Source organism: Ictalurus punctatus, chromosome 4 (assembly GCF_001660625.3).
Source record: "Ictalurus punctatus breed USDA103 chromosome 4, Coco_2.0, whole genome shotgun sequence".
NCBI lineage: Eukaryota > Metazoa > Chordata > Actinopteri > Siluriformes > Ictaluridae > Ictalurus > Ictalurus punctatus.
In genome coordinates this window covers 29,259,721-29,279,771 of record NC_071284.1, presented here as the reverse complement: position 1 = coordinate 29,279,771, position 20,051 = coordinate 29,259,721, and the positions used below count along the sequence as shown (strand labels likewise).

Sequence of the window (20,051 nt, the reverse complement as noted above, 5' to 3'; positions counted from 1 at the left end):
AACCTTTTTTCAGTCACGGCACCGTTTGAAAATTTTCTAAAAGTTCTGGCACCCTACACAAACACTAATGCGAATGTTAAGGGGGAGGGAATTATTTTTTATATATAATTTATTATTATTATTATTATTATTATTATTATTATTATTATTATGAGTGTGTGTGTCTGTCTTATTATTTCTGCATGTGTTATTATTTCAGACATCAGATATTTATCATGTATATTAAATGTTTTATAAACATTTGAGCATTTTAGAAATAGTTTAAGGATTTTTACATGGCACCTCTGCTCTCATCACCGGTGGGAAACACTACACTAGACATTACATGCCACCAAAAGAAGGCAACAAATTACCAGTAGAGACCCACAGGGACCATTACATTTTCCAATATAATTCCCATTATAACCATTAAAACATTAGAAATTCTATGAAGGCATGCACACTAGTGATGAACATTATGATTCTTTTCAGTGAGTCAACGCAATCGACTCAACTCACCATTAACGTTGACTGTCGGCTCCCAAACGATTCCTTTCCGTTTTCTCCCCAAAGCTGGCCAAATTCGTTGATATTTCTTGATATAAATCTTACTCCGTGCTCTTTATTGATATACAATAAGACTTTGTTAAGAAAAACTAAATTTAATAAATCAAAATCTAATTGTCACTGCTAAACACTATAAATTAGCAATCATGCTTTTATGTAACCAGATAAAATGATTAACAATTAGATCATTTTAACTACGGATGCTCTGATCAATCGGATAATCACATTCTATGACTTGATCGGTAGTCTCTAAATTTGGCCGATCTCACGAACGATCGCAATTTGATGATGTAAAACATGTGAGGACTTTGACACGATGACGGTCAACTTTAGCACCGCAGTCATATCATCACTGGTGTGGAATTATTACAAGGTCTCGAGAAACAATGAAAAATTCGCCATTTGCCGTGTATTTTTAAAGGCCTATTAAAATGAATATTTATTGTGCTTATTGATTTGATTCTAAATGAAAACAACAATCTACAACATTGCTGTAACTAATATAACCAAGGCAACATCTGTAGTATTACTTTATCTGAAAAAAAAAAGGTTAAAAGTGACGGTCAACAGAAAGCTTACATATCACTTATATAACGCTTGAACGATCGGGATCGGTATTGGCTGCAAAAATCCAGATCAGAGCATTCCACATTATAACAATGATCAAGTTTAGTAGTTACAAAAGTATGGGATAATTTTTGATGAATATTAGCAGGATATTATTACAAATGAGGACTCAAGGGAAACCAATATACAGTATATTTAATTTCCAATGACCTGTCTCAGCTTTATTTACCTGCAAAATATATTCACAAGTTGATGACATCTGAGCATTATGTGCTAAAGACTACGGGCTATTTCTACATAAAGAAATTACTGTAAATATTAATATAATATATGCTATTTTTAATATTGTTCCAGCTTGTGGAAAAATATATCGGTCATAAATAAAGAGAAGCATGAGGGGATCTGTATGGAGCAGCCTAGCACAAAATTTCTTAATTAAAGTGTCAGAGGCTGAGGCATTTGGCTCAACTAGTTGCTATAAGCATCGTAAGATTTAAACCTGGTGTTTTTCCTGAAGTTTTATTTTATATAAATAAATAATAGCTGGGGCACCTCCAGGGTCGGGGGTTCGATTCCCACCATGGCCCTGTGTGTGTGGAGTTTGCGTGTTCTCCCTGTGCTGCGGGGGTTTCCACCGGGTACTCCGGTTTCCTCCCCCAGTCCAAAGACATGCATGGTAGGCTGATTGGCATGTCCAAAGTGTCTGTAGAGTATGAATGTATGTGATTGTTCCCTGCGATGGATTGGCACCCTGTTCAGGGTGTACCCTGCCTTGTGCCCGATGCTTCCTGGGATAGGCTCCAGGTTCCCCGTGACCCTGAAAAGGAGATGGTATAGAAGATGGATGGATGGAAATAATAGCTGGAGCTATTCAAATCCTTAGCCTTTACAATGTCTTGTAATGCCTTGTGTCTCTTCGCTAAGATTAAGAATCTCAGAATCGCATGCAGTTTTAATCAACAGCAATGCGAACATCTTGATTTAAAAAAAAGTCATTTATTTGAGTAGTTGAGTTTGCAGAAATTATTCCCTGCACCATACACAGCTTTACTAAGTCTGATCCTTTTCAAAAGCAGTATATACCATCCAGTTACCAACTTGCACCAGTCTATATAACAACTGCTCTTCAAAGGTCGCTGTTGAAGCAGTCCTTTAAAACCAACCATCCATTCGTGGTGTTTCAGACACAGAAGCTCTGTCACTGTATCACTGACTAGTTACTGTGCTGCCTGCTCAATGTTTCTGCCAATGTCCTGATCATCTCTGCCAATTCTTCTGTCTCATTAGACTTCTCCAAGAGCTCGTAGCGCAAACTTGAGATGTCCTGCTTTATCTCCTTTAGCTCCCCTGTAGAGAGAGACAGACTGTTAGTACACATGCATTATATTTCATGAAATATCTGTATATTTATTTTTTTATATAAAGTAGGAAGGTAAAGCAAGTGTGTGCATTACAGTATTCGGAAATAAAAAATAATATACTGTACCTTCATTTACCTCATCACTCTCTTTGTCCATCTGCGCTTTTATGATATATCTTTTGATTAATCGTTTCATGATCCTCTGTCAGGGAAAAATGTGCAGACAACGTCAAAGAAAGACCGTGACAAAAGTAAAATGATTACATTTAACAAACTTGGTTTATCTAAGTCATTTAATCCCACTGTCTTTTCATCGCTCCATAGGAAAAGCCAGGATAACGTGGGTAATGACGATTGAATGAATTAACTAAGGTTAAGAATTTAACTTTTAATTGTAACAAAACATAAAGTTATAGACTACAAGGTGAAAATAAATTTGTTTTTATCAAATCTGTGCATTATTTGTTTCCACTATGAAGAAAGAAACCGTGTGATACATATTAGTTTAAATAATTCAGTCTAACTGATGAACGTTTACTACCTTTTCCAGTTGTTGTTATGTTTTGTTTTGGGGGGTTTTTTCCACCTAAATGCTTGCAGTATAAACCATAAGGCTGTATACCACTGAATAAAGTTGTCGTATACACAAATTTATCAAAAGGTGGGATTAAATGTTATTCTGTAAGGGATTTTTTAATTTTACTATATGACGTGAAAAGCCATGGTGTAAAGGTACCAGCGTTTTACCCGATAACGACTTGATCGAGGTGATCCTGCATAATTTGATTCTTTTTGTTCACCCAGCTGAAAAAAAACAAACCAACCAATATCTTTTCAATATTTCAACACAAATCCGTGACTCGTTTTCCTTGTTATTGCACTGAAAACACACAGCGGCCCTGTATAACTATTTGATAATTGCTCAAACGTGAGCTCTGGTCCTCAATCTCTGACCAGTTTTGGTGTATTTTTAGAACTTCAGTAAACAGAACAGATTTAGTACATTTGGCAAGTTGCCTTCTTACAGCACAGTGTTAATTCCTGTACAGTGTTTATAGTGCAAATACACTCTGACTTTCAATATACTCATGTCTCTGTGAATAATATGAAATATACACAACGCACAACTAAGTCGTTCAGATAAAACGTTAGCCTTTTTCATCGTCTGCATAATGTTTGATTAGTCAGTGGTCCGTGTCAATGAGAAACTAATCCCGATTTTACGCAAGTACGTCTTACTTAAATTCTCTTTCATTTAACTGGGTCTGAGCTTACTTCATTGAGCTCTGTGTCCTCCTTCAGGCTGTCCTTGTGTCTGTGCAGAGGTGTTAACAAGAGCTGCTTGATTTTCTGAGTCAGGCTGAGCACAGACTTGGGGCTGGGAATTAAGTTAAAAGGTACAGGCAAAGTTCCACCTTCCTCAAAGTAGGAGAACCACAGCTTAGCCCGGGCAAACTTCCACTCCACATCTGCATCATCCTGTCAGGAGGAAATGAGTCTGGTAAAGGAAATCTGGCCTACAAAAAGTGACCTCGATGTTAACATGGTAAGAGTGAAAGTGATCGCAGGAGCGAAATAATTAACATTTTAATGATAATTGTAGAAAGTAACTGTTACCCATACTGTTACTGATAAGCTTAGCTAGTAGGCACATGTGACTTTTGTGAATTATTTAGATTTTGGATCAGTTTACCTGAATATCAGAATGACATTCTTATAAATATACTATATAAATATGCTAACAGTTGATTTTAGAACATAATAATCTTCTGTCAACTGCTAAACATATGTGTACTGTAGTATGTGCATACATAAGTATTTCCTTATTATATAATAAGTAATATGTGGTAATAAGTAATATAATGTATTGAATTTAAAAATAATTTACCAAATCTCTATATGGAGTAACAATTGATCAGATTTATACACATGTCTGAGGTAGTTGTTTATTTGAAGGACAAATCTAGGCATGAAATTCATTGATGGAAAATAACCAGGATACATTAGGCGTACAATAACCAGGATATTTAAAGTGTGTATGTGTGTGTGTGTGTGTGTGTGTGTGTGTGTGTGTGTGTGTGTGTGTGTGTGTGTGTGTGTGTGTGCGTGTCCAGATTACCTCAATTTCCTGAAACGAGCTGTTGATCATAGCGATGAGCATGTTGAGGAGGACGATAACCATGATAACATTGTAAACTCCATAAAGGACATAGCCAATATTTTCGATGAATTTATGTCCATTATTAATGACAACTGATTTGACCTCGGAAAGTCCAAAAATAGCCCAGAACAACGTTTTAAAGCTCTCTTCGACACTAGTGGGAGAAAAAACGAAAAGAAGGATTCCATCAAAGAAAAGAAAGTGTTACGTGTTATAAAATCAAACATCAGTTTACACTGAGGTGTGTGCGAGATTAAACAGAAAACTGAACAGGATTTCACTCTATCTCTCTCCAGCCCACATTGAAAACACAAGATGGTTAGTTATGAGGAAATGGAGGTCTGTTCTTTTTTATTTATCATAGTCTGCCCATCAGAATGAACATTATTTCATCCATGATAATGCATTATCTTAAATAATCTGTCATTTTCAACTCACATCGTGACCTTTATTAATCCAGCATGAGGAACAATTATATGCCCCAAAACACAAGTAAGTAAATAAGTGAGGGATTTTGTTAAATGATTAAAATCCTAAATCAATTACAATAACCCATGAATTGGACATAAACAAATCTTATCCAAGAACTTGATAGTCACTTTCATAAACTGTACAGTGTGCTATTGTTTATGATTGCCCAGGGTATGACTAAATTCTCATGGCCAGTTTGCATAAACACTCTTCAGTCCACTGGCTGTAAATCAATTGATTTGCCAAACGCCCACATGCAGTATGTCTTTAAATGTTACTGCCAACAGCCTTTAATCCATGTGACACTCTAAAACAAGACATTTACAGACTAATGTCTAAAAAACATTTAGGCAAGTCATTTTTTTTGTAATTAGCTCAGCAGGTAAAATCCCAGCAAGTACCCAACATTTTCATAATGTTATAACCATAGTATAGAGCCTTGCTCATTGTATCTCTACATTTATTACTCAAATTATACTGTACCAGCTAATTGTGAATTGCTGGATTTTCTGGATATATATGTGTGTGTCTCTGTATGAATTTAAGTGATTTGGTGTATTTATAGTGATTACACCATAACCACAGTGGCAAAAGATTTTTCTTTTTCCCAATAGAAAGCTTGTTGTATTGTTTTTGTGGCTTTTGTTTCACTTCTCCATGCAAAAATTTGCCTTTGTAAAACATCATTCTGAACCGTCTTCAAATAATTGAATCAAATTGAATTGGATCATGGTGAAATGATGCATTGGATTGATTCTAATGGTCATTTCGTAATTAAAATCTGTGTAACGTCAAAGATTATAACCTGGACTTTGTATGATCAGTAGAACTTTGAATGTAAGACATCTGTTTTGTTGATTTAGAATTTTTGAAACACAACCAAATTCTATAATGGTTATTGTGCGGCTTTGTCTCAGGTGGTAAAGCACTAGTGTCCACTAATCGTAGGGTTAGCGGTTCGATTCCCGGCCCACGTGACTCCACATGCCGAAGTGTCCTTGGACAAGACACTGAACCCCAAGTTGCTCCTGATGGCAAGTTAGCGCCTTGCATGGCAGCTCTGCTACTACTGGTGTGTGTGTGTGAATGAGTGAATGAGACACAGCGTGAAGCGCTTTGTAGAACTGCTAAGGTTAAAAAAGTGCTATATAAGTGCAGACCATTTACCATAATATTGCACAGTTAAATCCTTAGTGTGAACGAAACTACTCACGTTGTGAAGGCATTGTTTTGCTTTGCTCCGAGGTAGTAGGAGTAGAGGTTAAACATGCCAAACATAAAGGCCACAAACACCATTATGAAGATCACCATGAACTTAAAGATGTCTTTGACAGTTCTGCCCAGGGAGATCTGCAGGGGGCCAAAGCTCTCATTGGCTGGCAGGATGTAGGCAATCCGCGAGAAGCTCAGCACTACAGCAATCGCATACAGACCCTCTGAGATCAGCTGGGGGTCAGAGGGCACCCAATAGATGCGTGCTATGTAGAAAACAAAAGCCTGGTCAATCAAATGCTATCTTTGAGGAACTGCCAATGTGGAAAATGCAAGTAAGACGCTACCTATGTTCAAAGGAAGGCATGTTCCTAATATAACATATTTTTATTTTTATAATCATTGGGATGATGATATAGTCGGGTCTAGCATAGTGTAGAAAAACATAGGGACACAGAACTATTTTTAATGAACATAAATTCACAGTATTAACATTCTAAATTGATTTAATTCATAATTTTTCCAATTGGGATTTTTTTTTTTTTTGACCCAGAAAATCATAATTAAACAAATACACTTAAAAATGTTTAACACTGGCATATTAGAAGAAAAACTTCTAGAAGTTGCCTTGTTCAGAGGGCAAAATAGGGTAATTTCCTATTTTATTTCACTAATTCAATTTAAGTCTTACTGTCCAAAAAATGTTGGCACTGCACACCAATGCCTACTGATTATATTAAAGGACAGACATGCCCTTGATTTTTTTTATGGTGATGATTTTTAACATATTTCGTCAGGAGTGCCGGCAGACTGTAAATAAGTCCCCAAGAGACACGTATGTTCGGTTATTGAGTGCTTCATAACAAAGCGACAGAAAAAGCTCAAATTTTCCCAATAGTCAGACTGTAGATGCCGACATTTACACTGCTAGGGGGCCTGAACAAACAGGCTAAATTGTAAATCACAGAAATATCATGGAGTTATATAAAAACATAGTGTGATAAGATAAAACTTTAGTGCATATAAGTATTTTTAAAAATTGCATGTACATACTGTAGTGAAACAACCTCAAACCCTTAACATACACAAATACTTGTAAAAAACTATACAACAGGGGTGTCCAATCTTATCCGGAAAGGGCCGGTGTGGGTGCAGGTTTTCATTCCAACCTATCTGGAACCACACCTGATTCCACCTGTTTAATCAGTTGAGCTTGGCTTTCAATAGACTCAGGTGTGGCTTCTGCTCGGTTGGAATGAAAACCTGCACACACACCAGCCCTTTCCGGATAAGATTGGACACCCCTGCTGTACAACTATTTACTTCTTCATTTCCTCCTCTGATCCATTCACCATTTTATAGTCAAACTTACCTAAGCGATAATACTCAACCTCGTAGGGCAATGTTATGTTAGAGAGGTCCGTGTAGTGCTCATCAACATAACTCTGTGCAGTGTACGCGTGCCAGAAAGCCATGAATCTTGCAATGAATGATGATACAAAGATGGCCAGCATCCCAAAGTCCAACAGGTTCCAGGGTTCCAACAGATACTCCCGAGGGCCTTGAGACCAGATCTCCTTGCATTCGGCCCAAATCATTCCTTTAAAATGGATGAGCAAGGCACATTTAATTCAAACGATATGTGATGAATAAAGCAAGGAGGAAAAAAGCAGAGATAGTCAATTAAAAGAACCCGGAAAAAGTCTATTCATCTTATATGATTGTGAAAAAATTTAACTCTACTTTGGGATAATATTACAAAGCACAGAAAGATCAGAGTGAATCATCACATAGCAATATCGCATAATAGACTCTTAATCTATTGCATTACTGCAATTCAAACAACTCTACTGTAAAAAGGTAAAAAACCTATGGGTCACTGCTATCCTTTCTCCATTTATAAAGAAGCACTTTTAATATAGGCAGGCTATTAATGTGGGTTGTAGATATAACCAATGTCCAATAACAAAGTTTTAAGGCCCCTCGCAGTGTTGTAATGTTCTTGACCATGAGACGGAGTTATGTAAGCACAACAGTGTGTGGCAAGTGGCCTATGACTGTGGACAGAAAGGTTATAGAGGAGTAAATAAAGGTAGGCTGGCGAGGTAGGCCTTGTGAATAGAATGTGTGGTTACGTGAATTTTAAGTGTTGGAGATTCATCTGAGTTCAAGTTATAAAAGCGTCTTTTATCTAGCACTGACAGTGCTATATGCTGCTGTTATGTGTTGGATCTCTGCAAAATAAAAATCCATGAAAAGGAATAATATTGCTAATATTGCTTTCCAAAGTATCGTTCTTAGAGATTATTTAAAAGACGTTTTAAAAGGTATATACAGTATTTGTCATCTATGTGGACTTTCTATGGTAACTAAGCCTATTTTTTTATTCATTCATCTTTAGTAAGTCAATATTATTGATGATGGGTTCCCTTCTGAGTCTGGTTCCTCTCAAGGTTTCTTCCTCATATCATCTTAAGGAGTTTGACCTCGCCACCGTCGCTACCAGCTCACTCATTAAAGATAAATATTCACACACTTAAAATCTGTATCCTGTGTTTATGTGTTTCTGTAAAGCTGCTTTGAGACAATGTCCATTGTTAAAAGCACTATACAAATCAAATTGAATTGAATTGAAATGGAATATTATCCTGGTCAGGGTAGTGGTGGGTCCAGAGAACACTGAGTGCAAGGCAAGAATACACCCTGGATGGGATAGCAGTCCATCTCAGGGCACTATTCACGTACACTTTTACACCTAGGAGCAATTTACATGTTTTTGGGTGGTGGGAGGAAACCATAGATCCTGGAGGACACACATGGACACAGAACATGTGACACTGTGAACAGACAGTAAAATGAGCTTAGCTACCTGCTGTGCCACAGTGATGCACAAAGTCTTTTTTTTTTTAAATGAGTTCTAGATATTTTTTTAATATGACATTTGGCTTTTTGTCATTTTTAATCTATAGTTCTGGCAGAAGTCATAGTTGCTTCCACTCACCAGGCCTAATTAAACACACAAATGATCAGGTTTCAGACATGAATCGAGTCGGTTGCATTATAGCAGTTCTGCTTTGACACAGTGGAGTGCTCATGACTGTTCCTACGCCTTGGAACAGATTAAAAGATTATATATCCAACCTATGACCCAGGAGATGATCAGCATCTCCATCCAGGTGAAAGGGGTGGTTTTCATGCGGAACAGCTGTGTAGGATGGTCATGGATGGTCATGTTTGGAAGGAGAGTCGTTCCCTCAAACCGATCTGCTGCATTCATAATCAGGAGACCAAGGAAGATGGTGAATGAAGCTGCATGGGCCACAAACTTGAGGAAAGGACCACGGATGATCTTCCCTAACTGCAAAGCGGATATTATACAGAAAAAAAAAAGTTCATTTGTATAAAATCAGACTTGCATAATGTTTAACAAAATTTTCAAATGTTGTATTGCAGCTGCTCGCTTGATCAAGCATATTTGTGAAATAATCATTATATTACAGACCTTGCTCTAGACTTTTTTTTCTTAAACAAATTTCTATTCATCTGTTGTATACTGTATGTGATTAAAATAATTTTGACACCCTATATGGAGAAAACAACAGCATATCTGTTTACTTGAAACTCACTTATAATGGAAGTGTTAGGGCAGTTCTTCAGTCCTTCAATTAAGCATTATCACACAAGCAAGAGTGTGGTTAAACTGAATATCAGCATGGTTCTGATTTGGCCACAGGCATGAGCCCTCAGGGTTCTCACAACGATGCTAATATTCAGTATAATCACACAATTACGAGTGCAACATTGCTTTTATACAACAGTTCTATAAACCAGAAATTAATATGGATTAAGTGACATTCTGGACACAATATATCCAAATGTTCTGTTTATTTTTGCTCTGCAGAACTAGATCCTGAAGAAGCAGGAACATTTTGTTTAATGAACTACATACTGTAGCACAGATTCAAAACCATAGCCATAACAGTATAACAATAAAGGTTTTAGAATTAGACAGAAATGAGAGAACGTATCAGAGGTTGTGGCATTGTCGGGATTTGAAATCCCGATACAGCCAAAAAAAAAAAGCCAACAATAAGCGTTTCTTTACTGTCACAACAACTGCCCTATAACAACTGCCTTATAAGTGGTTTTCTCTTTTGTTTTGAGGGAAATCTTTTGAAATTACTGTCTGTAGGTATCTACAGATGTAGTAGACAGAGCTTAGGTTGAATAAATGCTGGAACATTCTTTAAAATCTGAACGAGGCATTATAAGAACAACATTGTTGTTACTCTGTCAAAATCTAAGGTTAAACAAGGTTCTAGGCTGCCGCAGGCCGACCTTGCTTGATGGTGCTATCCAGTATAGCAGAGCCAAGATTGGCAGTCCAACGGCCACGCCGAACACCACTAGCAACTTCACAGCCGTAGTCTGCTGCCGGAGCCCAGACAGATTTTCATACCAAATGGAGAGGAGCTGCTGCTGACAGTTTGGATGAGCTACAAACTGTGTGGGAGGCATCGAAACATTTAACAATGCATCAGGCAAGGAGTTTATTTTATACAAGTCAGCTGCAGCGCTGATAGAGCTTATTAAATTACACCTAATTAAGACAGCCGTAAAAATCCTGTACAAAAATAGAAACACATTTCAGAGATTTCACCTTTTTAAGCTCATATTTGATGGCCAGTTTTAGACGAATGAGACTCGGTCTGCCCGTTTTGTCGTGGCCGTTTAACTCTGTGTCTCCATTCAATATGGCTTCCACCTCTTCTGTGTTCCGGCACAAGTCCAAAAGTCCAACCACGAAGTCTTTGCATTGCATAGACAGCTTCTTATAATCGTTCTGGAAACGAAAATCAGCACACTGTTGATTGTAACAGCATTAGATTATAACCTGCCTATACATAATTCATAAATCATAATTCATATGATTATCCACATGACACCTAAAACTAGAAACCTTAAAGAAATCAGAGTGGTGAAACGTCTCTCTGAGCATCTGTTAATAAAAGGAATTGCATTCAATAGCTATAATTCTGCTTTGCTAATATGTGTATTCAGCCTTGAAGACTGTACCACCCACATTTAGTCGAAAGGCTTTAGGTCAGCTAAGTACAAGTGAGGGCTGTGTACATTCACATCAATTCACACTTTGCACCACACACAATTTCAGCATTTTAAGAGCATGTACTGTATACTGTTTCTCCTCCACAACCTCATACACCCAACAGCTGACATAACGAATCAGCTGTTGGGTGACTCGTTATGTCAGCTGTTTAAAAAAAAAAAATAATTTCATGATTTCATATAGAGATTCATACATCACTCATTTTGTCGTTGAAAAAAAAAACATTTTCCAGCACGTGAGAGACCACATCATATGTACAGTCAACTGACTATCAGTCATTTAAGCAGTCAATGATTCAGTAGAATAATGTCTAGATGCAGTTTGATGCTATACATTATAATGATATGATTCGATTCAATGGAACCAAACATAGGAGTATTTTAATGTAAAACAGTGGTAGCACAGATGCCAGGAAATACTGTACATTTAAACAGATAAAAAGATAAACATAAAATAACAGTAACTTTATACAGTCATTGATGAAATCATCTTGCAGTACACGAAATAAACATCAGTTTACTGGCAACTGCAGTCCAAACCTGTAGTTTAATGTAAAACTTTCAACACATTTACTTTAAGATTACAGTTAAAATAATAAAAAGAAGAAACATACTATATGTTTAATTTCATTGACACTGATGCTTTATCCTAATCAGGGTCTTGGTGGATTCAGGGTCTATCTCTGGAACACTGGGAATGAGGCAGGAATACACGCTGGATGGAAACCCAGTGCACACACATTCAGACCCTGATTCAAACCTAGGAGCGATTTGGCATCGCCAATCCATCCGCTGTCATATTCTGGCAAGTTGGAGGAAAATGGAGGAGGAATGGAAAGAACATATGAAACTGCACAGGCAATAGACCGAGATCAAGAATGAACCAGGAGCTGCAAAGCAGCAACACTACGCTCTGCTCCAGAAATGGATAATGCAATTGGAAATTAATTTCGTTATATCTCTTAATAATAGTATACTAAAATAAAATGCCTCCATCGCCAACAAGTCTAGTCCTTCTTGTTACTAATTTGTATGCCTGAAAATCACTTCAAATATACTTCAAACAGGAAGGATGTTATTGAAAATAAACACTTCAGACATCTGACCTTGTTGTGAACTTGATCCTGTTTGGATCAATTCCAAAAGGTAATTAAACATTCAACCACCCATTCTTGAGATATAGCATTAACAAGAATCTCAGAATGACAATTTTCCACCACCACCTAGTGGCAGAGGCATAAAAAGACATGAAGAGGGTTCAACAGGGGTCAGAATACTGCCCTACTGCCCTAGTCAAAATTGGTTCCCACTATTGTAATTACTGAGGCACTGATTTGAATTGCTGAGTCTTTACACCCTTAATAAGTACCCTAGATCATAGAAGCATAGAAGGCCCTTACCTTGAACTCTTTCTCTATGTTGGCCAGCACAGCCAGCTCATTGCTTAGCTCCAGCGCAGTCAGCACAGGGTCTTCACTGGAGAGAGAGAGGTAGGCCGGGCTGGCCAGCCCCTTGTAGGCATTGATACGGGAACGAGAGTGACTGAAGGAATCGTGCCTCTGGTGGTAGACGCAGGTGTTACATTTACAGAAGTAGTCGTGTGGCCGCTCAATGCGAGCTCCCTTCAGTAACAGGATGTGTACAATTTCATACTCATGGCAGTGAGAGGCCAAGATAATGGGTGTAATGTCTTGTGAAAAACGCATGCCGTCATCATCGTAGGCAAAGAAGTCATCATTTATTTCAGCCTGCAGGGTGCTGTTGGTTAGCTTTGATGTGTCAGCAAAGGCCTGGTGAGCCAATATGGCCTCCACTATTCGGATGTAGCCTTTGCTGATGGCTAGAAGCAGAGCATCACCAATCCTGGCCAGGTTGTCTTTCTTCAGCAGCAGCTCCGTCACCTCCAAGTGCTCATTGGCCACCGCTAGCTGTAATGCGTTCTGCCCCATATAGTCCACACAGTTGATATTAAGTTCAGGCAGTTCCTCCAGCATTTTTCGGACAACAGGGATGTTTCCGTATTCAGCTGCCTCAAGGAATAGCTCTTCAGCAAGTGACAGGCTGTTGCTGTGAGCGCTAAACATATATGCTGGACGGCGCATAGCCAAGCGACGACTCTTAGCGAGCATCTGGCTCTGGGTAATTTTTCTGTCAGCATTGGTCCTCCTATAAGAGGGGGGAAAATCCAATTAAACCAAAGACTTCTGTTATAATCAAGTTAAATATGACTGTCACTGAGTCAATTAACGACTGCAATAATTGTCCAAAGGTCAAGTGCCTCCAAGCTGCCTTAATTTGGTTTCTTTAGACACATTTGGAGTGAGAATCTCCTTAATCAAAATGATCAGCTATGGATTAATGTGTCTTTTGGTTAAATCTGATTTGACTGCAGTGTTTCTGTAAAAAAAAAATATATATATATAATTCTGTAAAAATGACAAAATTATGATAATGAAATGAGTACTGAAGTGCACTCTTTAGAACTTTTCTCCTCTTGGCAGAGGGATGTACACCAAGAGTGCCACAAGAGAGACAGAGTGGCGAGGGACAGTGACTCAGAGTCCACAGATTTCAGAGACTGATGGTGCAGAATGCAAAGGCTCCTTCTGTCTGAGTCACGGCTAATAAACTGCCCTGAGTCCAATTAATAACAAACAATTGGGTCCAAACTGATGGCAAAAAAAGCTTGTCATTTGCTGTATCTCTGTCTCAGCAGTATTCTCTGTGGGCGTTTGATTCGATAAACATTTCATATGAACCGTGCATATGAGATCTTGGCACGCCCACTTTTAATTAGTAACCATGTTCTTGTAAATAATGCTTGTGTGCCTGAGACATGATAAAGGAAATGTCAAAGTATTCCGATTTCAAAGCGATTGTGTAAATAAGATGGTTTATGAAAGTGTAGTTGTTTACTGTGAATAAAATTTGCAGGGCAAAAATAGAGTAACTGGAGAGCTAATAAGATCTGACATAATGAGATAGTAGTGCTGATTCCATTTGGACAGAGATTATGAAACTCTGATCGATGGTGTGCTTGTACTCAAATGTGCTTCTCAAGTGTGCTCTACTTGAAATAAGTTGGTCTTGTTCATGAACGACAGAACAAAGTTTAACCGCAAAATCAAAGATGCGTAAGGGTTTATCAATTGTCTTTCTATCTAGAACCATACAGTATTTTCCCAAGTGGAGCTCTGTTTTGTTGGTTTGTTTTGCCTAATGACAGAAGGAAGAAAGTTACAAACCCTTTTACTATGCAAAAAAATAACCCTTAAAGATTTTCTTTTCTAAGAATCCACCTATCATTAGTGAAGTATGTTTAAAAATACTGTAAAACACTGTTTCCTGTGGCCATCAGATGCACAAATTTACAATTGTTGTTGACATCAACTTTATAATAGTACAAAAAGGGCATAGCAATGTCTACACAGCTTAAACAGAGGAGAAATTAAGATGTTTCTGTTTTACACCATGTTGTCAGGTGAAGTCTTTAGTTCACTAGTTACTACTGAATAATCCATGAAATGTCCGCATAATGAGGTGAGGATGTTGATGAAATCTAGCTTAAAACTTGCCCACGTTATACTTATTTAGAAATAATTTGAAGAAAATGAGATGTGAAATCTGCTCATTTATCAGTGTGTTATAAACACACACACACACACACTTGCCTGGCAGATATACCACATTTCATACTATTGATTCCCTTGCAGCTAACTAACACAGCGGTTAGTCCGAGGTCCATGGCCTCAAATTGATTTTCATTTCTATAATCAATAAACATCATCTTTATAGCTTGTACACTGTCACAAAATGGCTACGGCATAGATAAATTTTTGCTCACCAAGGCGATTCTGTACCTTAATGAGGTTTCTATACAATTAAGTTCTTATCACTAAGAATGCAAATCTTCCCTTGAAGTAACACTTCAGTGACAAGTATATGATTTTTAAAAAATTATATTTGAAGCCATGGTTAACTTAAATTTTCTTTATGTGTAACTATCTATATTTCTCTTAAGAAAAAAACTGAATCTGGAATTCTTTTTGTCTTACAGGTTTGATGCAGAAACCTACAACACTGATTCCTTATCAGCAAGTGCTCCAAGTAGAACCCCTTCAGAAAACTAGAAACCCTTCCATAACCAATTAACACTTTCACGTGAACGTGTGCTGTTTTGATTTTAGAGCAGTGTAAATGGTAAATGGTCTGCACATATATAACACCTTTTAACCTTAGTGGTTCTACACAGCGCTTTGCAGTATATTTGTGATCTTCTCGCCCCGTACACTGCTTCAAGACACCTTCGATCATCCAGTCAGTTACTACTCTCAGTTCCTTGTTCACGTTTTAAGGCTAAAGGTGACTGGGCTTTCTCTGTGGCTGGTCCTAGGATTTGGAATAGTCTTCCGCTCCACATTAGATCTTCCCCTAACATTTCTGTGTTTAAATCTTCTTTGAAGACTTATTTGTATTCTTTATGTTTTAATTGAGGGTGTACATTTTTCATTGGTCTTTTCTTGGGTTTTTGTTTACTTTTAATTATGTTTAATTCTGTTGTACAGCACTTTGGTTTCAACATCTGTTGTTTGAAATGTGCTTTATAAATCAATAAACTAAACTAAACTTTACACTGTTTCTCATTCACCCATTCACTCAAACACCAATGGCAGTAGAGATACCATGCAAGGCGCTAGCCTGCCATTGGGAGTAACTTAGGGTTCACTGTCTTGCCCAAGGACACTTCGGCATGTGGAGGCAAGTGGGCTGGGAATCGAACCACCAACCCTATGATTAGTGGACAACCCGCTCTACCACCGGAGCCACAGCCACCTAGTGTGACATAAACATCTGTTCAATGTGTGTTGTTCATAAATGTATACAAATAGGCTAAAATGCACATTCTTATAATCTTACAATCTGTATTAGGTAAGATTTAGGGACTTGCTCAAGGACCCAACCATAGCAACTTGGTTCTGCTGGGATCTGAGCATACAAATCTGAGCTCCAACTCAAAGCCTTAACCAGTGTGTCACTCCAACTAGCGCAAACCGCTTCCACCACTGAATTACCTCATACCAAATTATACATTTCAGTGCTTTACTAAACCAAAGCTTCTACTAGCATATAAAGATAAACTCAAACAGGGTTTGTATTCGCCTAAATAGTCGTTAAAATAAAGGACACAGGAGGCTTGGTGGCTTAGTAGTTAGCACATCTGCGTACATGTTCTCCCCATGCTATGGGGGTTTCCTCCATGTACTCCGGTTTCTTTCCCCTAGTCCAAAGACATGCACTGTAGGCTGATTGGCGTGTGCAATAGACATATTGTAAAAACTGCTGTGAATTTCCAAATTGCCCGTAGTGTGTGAGTGTGTGTGATTGTGCCCTGCCATGGGTTGGCACCCTGACCAGTGTGTCCCCTGCCTTGTGCTACGAGTTCTCTGGGATAGGCTCCAGGTTCCCCGTGACCCTGTGTAGGATAAGCAGTATGGAAAATGGATGGATGGATGGATGAATAATAACGATCCACTGATTTGCAGATGTCGACACAAGGAGATTTTATTATTATTAATTTTTTTTAACCATTCTCACCCCTGATAAAAACGTTAGATATCCCACTGTGCATTGCACTATTCTGATATTTCACTGCAAACCAATGCACTGCTCTAACTGCCTAGTTTACAGTACAATCCTGTAAAATCATACAACAGTATTTTGCTGTAAAATACATACTTTAAATGTACAGCTTTTTTTTCTTTTTTCTTTTTCTTTTTCCAGTGTCCATTGTGCGCGCAAATCGTGCGCATTGCGCGTGCTTTACGCTCTATGTGGACCCTTTTGTGCTTTGTAGATTATTAAGTGACATTTTGAGAAATTATTGGGCACCGGTATATATTCAGTGAAACTGAAAAAATGACTTAGTTGAAATCAATACGCATAGTAATGCGATGGTACGGTTTGAGGATGAACACATTTTGGTGTATAACCCGCGCGTAAAGACAAACTAGATGGATTAAGCGTGGATGTAACTCACCTTAGGTAAGAAGATCTTTGTCGAAAAATTGCGTGTCTCTCCTCACATTGTTCTTTCGTTGATCCGTGGTCTGCACTGTGTTTCCGGGCTGAACTTTGTTCTGGAGGTAAGCCCTCAGAGCACATCGGTCTCCTCATGACTTAAAAATCACCTTAAACAGCAGCCCATCCGAGTTACAACAGCCCATGTGCTTCATTTAAGGTCTTCTTACTTCGTGCCTGTCATCTTAAAACCGATGCAAATGAGACTTCTTTCCCTGCCAGTGGATGGAAGAGAGACATTTAACACCCGCGTCCTTGGAGCTGGCCGGCTGCCTGGACTCTCCACGCATTAACATCACACACTGAAGTGTGCTCAGAAGCGCGTTCTTCTTGTCAAACAATTTTTTTTTTAATCTAAAACTCTTACCTAAACGTGTTTTTTTTTTTTTAAACACAAAGTGTTTTTGTGTCCACTGTAAACATAATTAAGAATGCATTCATAAATAAATTCATTCATCTTCAGTCTTAGTCAGGGTTGGGGTGGATCCAGAACCTATCCTGGGAACACTGGGCACAATTAGTTGGGATGCCAGTGAATCACAGCACACACATTTGCACACTCATTAACACCTGGGCATAATTTAGCATAGCCAGTCCACCTAAAGGCATGTTGAGAACCTGGAAGAAATCCACACGAACACAAGGAGAACACACAACACTCCGCAGCGGTGAAGTGATCACCATGCCACCTTGCATTTATAAATTATTTTTGCATTAGCTATGGTGGTATTTTGTTCACAGATTCTACAGTCTACAGATTCAACTTTCACATGAACCATCAGATGTGGACAATTTGTTCAACTGTCTCTATTGTAATATATTTTTGGTTGGACCTGGTGTAGGAAGGTCTCTTGATGTGCTACAGTTTCATTTAGAAATAACAGTGGTTTGTCAGTGGATTGCTTGGTTGATAGTATCAAATAACACACAGTAATATCCAACATACTTGACTGAAAATTTTAAAACCCAAATCAATTTTCAAAGAAAACACCCTGAGTATGGGGGCACGGTGATTTAGTGGTTAGCATGTCTTCCTCGCACCTCTGGGGTTGGGGGTTCGATTTCCTCCTCCACCCTGTGTGCACCCTGAGTTTGCATGTTCTTCCTGTGCTTGGGGGTTTTCCTCTGAGTACTCCGGTTTCCTACCTCAGTCCAAAGACATGCATTGTAGGCTGATTGGCATTTCCAAGTTGTTCGAAGTGTGTGAATTGGTATGTGAATGCGTGTGCGATTGTGTATACATGTACATGTATATACATGTATACACTATCAGTGTTTCACGATGAGAATGTGGTAACACATTCTGCTCTGTTCAGCTGCATCCATCCATCCATTTTCTGTACCTCTTATCCTACACAGGGTCACAGGGGAGTCTGGACCCAGGGGGAGCCTATCCCATGGAACTCAGGGCACAAGGTGGGGGACACCCTGGCACACATTCACACACCCGTTCACACACTTTGGACAATTTGGGAAAGCCAATCAGCCAACAATGCATGTCTTTGGACTGGCGGAGGAAACCGGAGTACCCGGAGGAAACCCCCAAGGCACAGGGAAAACATGCAAACTCCGTACACACAGAGTCTGGGCTGAATTTGAAACCTCACCCATGGAGTACTAACCATTAAGCCATCCTGCCACCTGTTCAGCTGAATGTGAACCTCAAAGAAAACCCTTGCATAATCCCACGATATCGATACAGATCTCACCTGTCAACAGTGTTAAAATCCTGTCTCCCATAATCCTCCTGGACCTTCCCTGGCAATCTTATCTCAAATCCATTACCAAAGCAGCTTAGGCCCTTCAAACATGCCTCAGTGGAGGTGATTAAACATGTACAATGCACCTAAGTCAATGTTGGTCAAACCCTACACTTTTATTATTGAGTTCGTTCTTACCTCCTCTGCTGAAGTCTCTTGGAGACTGCAGAGCAATCTATCGGCTGTAACCTGCCCACCCTCCACCATCTGTATGACTCCAGGACTTGGTAAATAAGCAAAATAACTGCAGACCTTTTTCACCCAGGCTGTCAGGAAAATTACAATGAAGACCAGGAGCCAAAAGAACAGCTGGTCCCCCAAGCGACCTATTTTATCAATCATGTCTAACTCTGAACTATATGAACATTTCAAATCAGACACATGCACAGATGGAGACCAGTGGATTGATATCCACACACACGGCAGTACCACAGTGTTGGAATGATCATCGGGTAACAATGCTATATGCCTAAACATCATTGAAAATTTCATGATTTACTCATTTTTAATGAGTTCATTCAGTAACAAGTAACCTTGTCAGGGCAGTGGATGCAAGGCCATGAGGCAGCAATACATTATGCTGGACCACTGCAGTGTTTTACTTTCCTATACATTGATTACAAATGCATTGCTGAAATAACAGTAAACTGCAAAAAATTTAAATCTTAGTTAGTAAAAATATTTTTAAATGCAACTAATATGTCTCTTTATTAGACTGTTTTGAAGCAAATCTAAGATTATTAATCCTATTTCTAGACCTATGTACTCA

The 20,051-nt window shown here is 38.5% G+C and overlaps 1 protein-coding gene across 1 annotated transcript; it reads right to left on the bottom strand.

Annotated features, from left to right (window-relative positions):
- Nucleotides 1-2,033: 2,033 nt before the first annotated feature.
- trpc6b (transient receptor potential cation channel, subfamily C, member 6b) lies at nt 2,034-17,778 on the bottom strand. The gene is made up of 12 exons (XM_017465343.3): nt 17,482-17,778; nt 12,845-13,610; nt 10,978-11,160; nt 10,656-10,820; nt 9,459-9,675; nt 7,690-7,917; nt 6,319-6,583; nt 4,593-4,788; nt 3,749-3,952; nt 3,221-3,277; nt 2,600-2,675; nt 2,034-2,460 (listed from the first exon to the last, which is right to left on the bottom strand). The coding sequence occupies exons 1-12, from the start codon at nt 17,616-17,618 to the stop codon at nt 2,327-2,329; spliced, it is 2,628 nt and encodes an 875-aa protein (XP_017320832.1). The 5' UTR covers nt 17,619-17,778; the 3' UTR covers nt 2,034-2,326.
- Nucleotides 17,779-20,051: the final 2,273 nt, after the last annotated feature.

What these genes read in the sequence shown, in the direction of transcription:
- trpc6b (XM_017465343.3), bottom strand. Translation starts at nt 17,618, where the DNA reads ATGAGGAGACCGATGTGCTCTGAGGGCTTACCTCCAGAACAAAGTTCA. An exon ending in TCAAATATGAGCTTAAAAAG is followed by an intron (nt 10,821 to 10,977) that starts GTGAAATCTCTG and finishes CCTCCCACACAG; the next exon opens with TTTGTAGCTCATCCAAACTG. An exon ending in GGATAGCACCATCAAGCAAG is followed by an intron (nt 9,676 to 10,655) that starts GTCGGCCTGCGG and finishes TCCGCTTTGCAG; the next exon opens with TTAGGGAAGATCATCCGTGG.